General features: G+C 40.1%; 2 protein-coding genes across 3 annotated transcripts; one reads left to right on the forward strand and one right to left on the reverse strand.

Annotated features, from left to right (window-relative positions):
• The first annotated feature begins 326 nt into the window (after positions 1 to 326).
• Positions 327 to 3,330, forward strand: LOC106814988. Its single transcript, XM_014819389.1, has 3 exons — positions 327 to 1,011; positions 1,284 to 1,512; positions 1,949 to 3,330. The coding sequence occupies exon 3, from the start codon at positions 2,168 to 2,170 to the stop codon at positions 3,269 to 3,271; it is 1,104 nt and encodes a 367-aa protein (XP_014674875.1). The 5' UTR covers positions 327 to 1,011; positions 1,284 to 1,512; positions 1,949 to 2,167; the 3' UTR covers positions 3,272 to 3,330.
• A 1,619-nt stretch (positions 3,331 to 4,949) lies between these two features.
• On the reverse strand, positions 4,950 to 7,138 carry LOC106814985. Of its 2 annotated transcripts, none has more exons than XM_014819386.1 (2): positions 6,832 to 7,138; positions 4,950 to 6,443 (listed from the first exon to the last, which is right to left on the reverse strand). In XM_014819386.1, exons 1-2 carry the CDS (start codon positions 7,034 to 7,036, stop codon positions 5,125 to 5,127), a joined length of 1,524 nt encoding a protein of 507 aa, XP_014674872.1. In that variant the 5' UTR covers positions 7,037 to 7,138; the 3' UTR covers positions 4,950 to 5,124. The 2 variants fall into 2 exon arrangements, with proteins under 2 accessions (XP_014674872.1, XP_014674873.1); XM_014819387.1 differs by lacking the exon at positions 6,832 to 7,138 and adding an exon at positions 6,561 to 6,814.
• Positions 7,139 to 7,471: the final 333 nt, after the last annotated feature.

The raw sequence follows: 7,471 nt of genomic DNA on the forward strand, positions 1-7,471 counted from the left end.
TAGTTTGGGCCATTTAACACCTATTTCGTAATTTTTTGAGTAGCGCAATATGAGTAGATGTATTGACTACGTGGATAATCTTCCACGTGAGGCAAAGGAGAGATACAAGACCAAACTATCGGCGATCGGCCTTTCCCTGAACGAATGCCCCTACCGTCAACCAGCTAATGCTTGGGTCAACGACCCGACTGCTTGGCCCGACCTGCAGTTTGCTGATGTTTACATGTATCTCACGAACACTCCGGGTACGTATCGTTATTTTGTTTACTGTATTTGTTATTGTTTATTGTTTATTTTGTTTATAACGATCGATATCGTTATTTTGCTAGTACTAATAGTAGTGTTCACGGAATTTATCTGACTGTAGCCAAATTGCTGACAGCTGGGAAAATTCCGTTTAGCTTGAAACTGCAGCTTGAACTTACTAAAATCTAGTTTGATTAGTCTAGACTCTAGTAAAGGGTGATATTGATAAACCCCAAGTCCTAAACCCAACTAGAGTCTACGCCAAATCTCAAACCCTACTCCCAAACCCTAATCAGCTAATGTAATGGTAACATCCTAGTTGGCTTACTCACATTTCGCCTACACCCATTTCGCCTACGTCCCAGTTGGCCTACTCCCATTTCGTCGACTCTCAGAATCGACAATATTCCCATTTGGCCTACTCCCATTTCATCCTGTATTTTCTATTTTTGTCAAGTCGTGTTCTCATTATTTATAAATCATTATTTAATAAACAAACCGATCATAGACGAAATAGGAATGGGTATATTTTAAGCGTAGACGAATTGGGATCGAGTTGGCGAAATGGGTGTAGGCCAACTGGAAATTTTGCCGTAGGCAAACCTAACACTGTTCTCTTTTGTCTTTTTTTCCGGAATAACCTACCCGTGAGTGTTGCGGAAGCAACTGACGTTGATACTCGACTCAAGCCAAGGCTTCACTCCCACATGCACGTGAACCCACTCACTACCTTGTCACTATATCCAGTGCAGTGGACACCAACAAGTACGAGAACATAACATAAACCCATCTATGACTATTACATATTTCATGCAAAATTTATAGACTAATTAGGTAGATGCCATTTGTCTATCAGTATTGATCACTATCAATTTATGTTCCAACTACAACATTAATACGATAACTTACAAATACAAGGAAGGATCCATATTAATTAAGATTATAATTTCCAAACTAAATATTCAGTTCAGCTGTGTGATCTATGTAAACCTACATGTAGATTTCATCGTTTATTATTACTCTTTATTCCATTACAGGTGTATACACGCATCAAGCAATGAAGGCTTACAAGTCACTAGAGGCTCATCGATACTTCACTGCAGGTTTTGTCATGACGGTGTTTTACTTCAAGCCTCCAACCGGATTCATGATCTTCAAGGCTGATGTGCGGCCATCGCAGAGAGCCAATGATCCATCTCATCGTCCTTGGTTGGCAACAAATAATGATGGAGTGGTACAAACTGCTCACTGCACTTGTATGGCAGGGTAAGGATTTTGCTCCCTAAGTAAAATGGATTTCAAACTTGATGGATTATAGATTCTTCATGGAAAGCAATAAAGTTACATTTAACATGTATTCATAATTACCTCCGCCAGGGGCGTGGCGGAGGTTATGTTTTCACCGGCGAATGTTTGAGTGTTGGTTTGTGTGTTTGTGAACATTCCACATTGAGAGAATTCAGCTGCCTTGGCGGAGGTCTGTGCGCTCCGAGTGCTCTAGTTTCTACTGTATTTATACTCTCATTATAAGATTAATATTTAGATTATGTGGAATTAATCTATAGACTGCAATATCTGTTTTATTACTGAATCCCCCGAAGACCAGCATTTTAATGACCGAACCTTTTTGTTTCCTTTGAATTGATTTTGCTCAAAGTCTATATTTTTCTAGTAATTTTGTTCTCCCATTACATTTTAACAGCCTTGGCGAATCATGTTCACATGTAGCAGCATTGCTATTCAAGCTGGAGGCTGTCGTTCGGCTGGGTGTGACAACCGTTGCTTGTACTAGCAAGCCATGTGAGTCGAATAACTCTCAAGCAAGGTAGAACCAGCACGAATTTACGAAATCCTGTTTTACAGTGAAGAAGCAGTACAGAAAGTGGAAAACACAAACAGAAAACGACGAGCCACATCGCAGATGACACAACCAACCGATGAAGAACAGCAAGCTTTCCTACAGACTCTAAACACCAACACAAATATCCCAGCAGCTCTATCACTGTTTGAATCAACTTCAGCAGCATTTAAATCGCAACGAGTGCTTCCACCCACACCTCAACTACCTGCAACATTGCGTTCAAATTTCAATGATAACAACAAGCAACTAGGTTCCACTGAGCTGCAGCAAAAGTGTGAGGATCTTGCTCAATCACTAAGTGTATCCAGAGACGAAATCACCCATCTGGAAAAACATACGAGATCGCAAGCCAAGTCACTTATATGGCATGAACACAGATCCGGGCGTATAACCGCTTCATCGGCGTACACTATTCTCCACACAGATTCCGACAAGCCAGCTCCATCTGTGATCCTACGATCCACAAAGCCCAATCCTACAGAAATTCGGGCGGCGCCACTTGTTTATGGACGAGAAAATGAAAAAAGGGTGTTTATGATGGCAGGACAATTTTTGGGAAAAACACACAGTAATTTTGAACTATCGCAGTCAGGCTTGATGATAAGTGAAGAAAAACCATGGCTATCGGCCTCTGCTGATGGAGTCATGCAGTGTTCCTGCCATGGGACAAGGGTTCTCGAAATCAAGTGCCCATATACAGCAAGGAACAGTCAACCAGAAGAGTTCCTCCACGACCAGTCATTATTCGTGTTCGACGGAACATTGAAAAAAACACATCAGTACTACACTCAAGTTGAGCTTGAAATGTATGTGCACAATGTAGAGGCGTGTGAGTTTGTTGTGTACGTAAATGACTCGCTAATCCATAGGACCATAACTCGCGATGAGGAATATCTCACTGGAATTCTTCCAAGGCTAGAGACCTTCTGGAAACGACACATCACACGTGAACTCCTGACACGATATATGGAAGATGGGGACAGCAAGAAAGACGACAAGCTGTACTGTTACTGCCAAAAGGCATGGGATAAAGTCTCTGTTCTTGTTGGATGTGATGGACTGCATTGTCCATTTGAGTGGGTACACCTGGGATGTATTCGACCTGTACGGAAGACGGTGCCAAAGGGAACATGGTATTGTAGGCAATGTAAGAAAAATAAGTAAATGAAGGGGGGATCGTCAAAACGAGTTGGGATGTCGAAGCTGGGGGTCAAAGGTCAAAGGTCAAGAGGTGTAAAAGAAGGGGGAACAGTCCCTCCTTAACTTAAGGTATAGGGAGGAAATGCAGAATTGCGGCACAAATCTAAACGGCTCGACCTAGGCTCGTGATAGTTGGTGTATAGCATCATTCATGGTAGGAAGTGCCATCACTGTGCCGAAATTGGAGGTCACAGGTCAAAGGTCAATGGGGCACAGGGCAGATTTTAGACATTTTCTAAGGACATGGTCTGACGGAGCGATTGAAAAACTTTTTTGTTTCAGCGGTGACCTAGCATTTTTATGGCTTTATTGAAAGGACCATGAAATGTACTTTCTGCTGACATGCGAAGAGTAAGTGTCTGATAACCTTTTGACCCTCAAGAGGATGGTTAAACATGGATTTGTTTACTGTCTGTTAGAAAGAATTTGACTGCCGGGTTTGCTAGTAGAATCTATACATGCCTGGATGTATGAGGCTACAAGGTCACAGTGAAATTTCAAAAGCTAAATTTGGTTGAAGAAGGTTTATGCTCCTTAAAATGACTATTGCGAGATTTTTGTTCAGAAAAACTAAATATAGCTGAATATAGTCTCACCTGACAGCGAAAATATCAATGATTACACCAACATTAAAAATACTAAGATTTTATGCCGTTATAGGATAGAACGAACGTAGTTGAAGCGACGATCACCTATAATACATCGCGCAACAAAATAAGTTTACATGACTTGTTCAATGTTGCTGGGTGCATGTTTTGTAAATGTCTGTATGAATTGTTTCATTCGCACTGGTCGTTTTTATGCATTGTTCATTATGCATTCGAATCTCGTCACAGTGATCGCAAGGCAGCTCATGTCGGGTAAAACAATGCAAGCGATGGGTGAAACAAGATTTATTATGTATGCTACTGCTGTTTTTTTTTGCTTTAAATTGCAAGTAATTGTAAGTGCAATGTGTTTGGTATGTGCTTTACTTTATAATAATTATTTACTTGTATATATATAAATATTAATACTTGTAAGAGAATGGGTAAAAAAATCATCAGAAAAAACATACCTAGTATTTCATACTGAATACAATGTTTTTTTTATGTGAAATGTTTTTGAATTTGACTCTAATCAAAGGACCCGTAATTCCTGTTGAAACAAAATCTGGTATAAATATATGTTGAAACAGATACAATCATATGATTTCAAAGTAAAATAAATGATACAGTTCTCTAACAGGTAAGAGCAATGTGTTTGGTATGTGCTTTACTTAATAATTATTTACTGTATATATATAAATATTAATACTTGTAAGAGAATGGGTAAAAAAATCATCAGAAAAACATACCTAGTATTTCATACTGAATACAATGTTTTTTTTATGTGAAATGTTTTTGAATTTGACTCTAATCAAAGGACCCGTAATTCCTGTTTGAAACAAAATCTGGTATAAATATATGTAAACAGATACAATCATATGATTTCAAAGTAAATAAATGATACAGTTCTCTAACAGGTAAGAGCAATGTGTTTGGTATGTGCTTTACTTAATAATATATTTACTTGTATATATATAAAATATTAATACTTGTAAGAGAATGGGTAAAAAATCATCAGAAAAACATACCTAGTATTTCATACTGAATACAATGTTTTTTTATGCTGAAATGTTTTTGAATTTGACTCTATTCAAAGGACCCGTAATCCCTGTTGAAACAAAATCTGGTATAAATATATGTGAAACAGATACAATCATATGATTTCAAAGTAAAATAAATGATACAGTTCTCTAACAGGTAAGAGGATCTCAGTTGTCACATGAAAATGCATTAGCCCTTGAATACAATGCTCCCACCAAGGTTAACTAAAGCTGCACACACCCTCAGGAGTCTATCAATGCTCGCTTCATCTGCTTGGTCAGCCTCGTCCTTTAAGGTCTTTATCATTTGGATTGGCAGAGTACCCTGTAGAATTGCATACCGCTTTTTAAGGAGTCCTATAACTCTCTCCACATGTATACGAATAGATGACATCTGACGGGATATTTCCACATCGGCGGCAGGCAACTGTTTCTTTCCCCTGGTGAATGCTGGTATCACCAGCTCTACTCCACAGTTCACCGCAAAGTCATCTTGGAGCGTGAATCCTCTGTCGGCAAGAATCTGATCATGCGGCAAATGAAGATTGGGTGACATGAAACCAGAACGACGTACCAGTTCTACGTCTGACACACGGCCTCCCCATGCCATGGATATGTAAGTGATGGCACCAAGAGGACTGCAGGCTACAAACACCTTAGCTGTGGTGTGTTTTTTATAGTTCGAGTAGGTTTGTTGTCGTGCAAGCAAATTCCCAGCATTGCCGATGAATATTTCAAAACAATCCACAATTCCAGTCAAGCGTGGATACAGAACTTTAAACTCGGGTGGAAGTGTTTCAGCTGCGGCATCCCTGTCTGGCCATCTCACCAGGAAGGACAACTTGGCATACATCACATCGATCCACTTCCAAAAGTAGTCTCGCACCGTGGTCTCTCCACAACCAGCAATATCAGAAATAAACTCAAAAGATAAGTCCATACGAAGTCTTACCAGTGTTAGGAAGAATTGATCAATGAATGGCAGACTCTCCTTCGTTCTTCCTCCGCCATGCGAGGACAGAAAATAAAAAGTTTGCAGAAAAACTGCCCATGTTAATCCTGTGTAAAAGTGTGATTTGGCATCGTTGTCCTGAATAGCAGAACTTGAAAGCTGCAGGTCCCTGTACTTTTTCTTCATCTCTTCAAGTTGTGTGATGGCATCTTCCTTCTCTTCTCGCAGATTGTTTATCTCATCATGTAAAGATTTGATGATTTCCTGCTCATTTGTAGAGTCTGTCTGAGTAATAATGGAGGCAGCTTCTTCGAGAGGAACAAAATCCTCGATGACATCGAGCCCTTCAGCTTCTTCGAGCGGAACAAAATCTTCGATGACATCGAGCCCTTCCGGATCCTCAAACGGAAGACGTTTGGTGCATGATCTCTTTGAGGCAGTTTCCTTGTGACGCTTGTATCTTTTTAAGCTGTGTTCTGCGGTGTGTTGACTCTTGGGACGGTGGGGGAAGATTGATGGGATATAATCTGGATGCAGAGAATCTTTCGATGGTCGTTCTATAAAAAATGAAATAAGAAAGGTTTTTGTAAATTACCTCTGCTGCAAAGGACTGTTTATTGCCATGAAGAAATATAATTCCAAAATTTTAAATATTTATACTAGTTTTTCGTTACCGTTATCTAGACTATCATCTTTTACTTTATGCATTCAGATCCACTTGCTTCATTTCTTCAAGTTCAGCTAGAATTATTCGTTCTTCGTTCTAAATCTCGGTAGCAATGACAATACTATGACTATGGGTGTAAATATAATTTTAGACCAATTTATTGGTTTAGTACGAGTAGTAATAGGAGTAAGTCTAGACTGAAACTTGGAAATGGGATCTCTGCACATGTAATTTTGATTCTACGAGTAAGAAATAGAAACCAAAATGAATCTAATTACCTGTCACAAAGTGATCAGAACAAACGGTCCTTGACCCGACGGGACTCCAGTGGGAGCCGTCCTCGTTCTCTCGACTAATTGCTGCTAGCCATCGGTTTCTCCTCTCGGGGCTACGATGTCGCTTTGGCAGCTCAAAGAATGCGCGTTTTTTGTCTCTTGAAAGGTTGTGGTTGTGGCATCCAAACACCACACAGTTTCTTGGCATTATGCGATGCGTGCATTGAGCGGTGCGTTGCTGCGGTTTGTTTTCATCGGCTCTAATCTACATCCGGTCAAATTGTCAAAAGTTCCCGGATGTCCGCCCCCACCTATACTCGATATAATAAATACATAAATTGATCTACACAACATTAATATTAATCCAAAGCATCGTCCATCAGGAAAGATAGCGTGAGTGAAAGGATAGTGAGGGTAGTGTGAAAGGAATAGGGGGGTATGGTAGGATAGTATGAGAGCAAGTGAAGAACGAGAGAGAGAGAGAGAGAGAGGGGGAGAAGTGAAGCAAGGGGGGGGCTAAGGTAGGACGGTGTGAAAGTCGGTGGAAGACTAGAGAGGGAAGAAAGAAATCAAAAGGCAGGTTAACGTGGTATAACTATTAAATAGATTGCCGGTCTGGTCCTATCGTCCTCTTCGTCGATCC

The sequence above is a fragment of the Priapulus caudatus genome, unplaced genomic scaffold, assembly GCF_000485595.1.
Source record: "Priapulus caudatus unplaced genomic scaffold, Priapulus_caudatus-5.0.1 Scaffold1018, whole genome shotgun sequence".
In the NCBI taxonomy this organism is placed as follows: Eukaryota; Metazoa; Priapulida; class Priapulimorpha; order Priapulimorphida; family Priapulidae; genus Priapulus; species Priapulus caudatus.

Bases quoted from the DNA above. Each gene is read 5' to 3' on its own strand.
- LOC106814988 (XM_014819389.1), top strand. From the start codon at position 2,168: ATGACACAACCAACCGATGAAGAACAGCAAGCTTTCCTACAGACTCTA.
- LOC106814985 (XM_014819386.1), bottom strand. From the start codon at position 7,036: ATGCCAAGAAACTGTGTGGTGTTTGGATGCCACAACCACAACCTTTCA. The intron at 6,444-6,831 runs GTAATTAGATTC...CATTTTTTATAG, and splicing joins TTCTGATCACTTTGTGACAG to AACGACCATCGAAAGATTCT.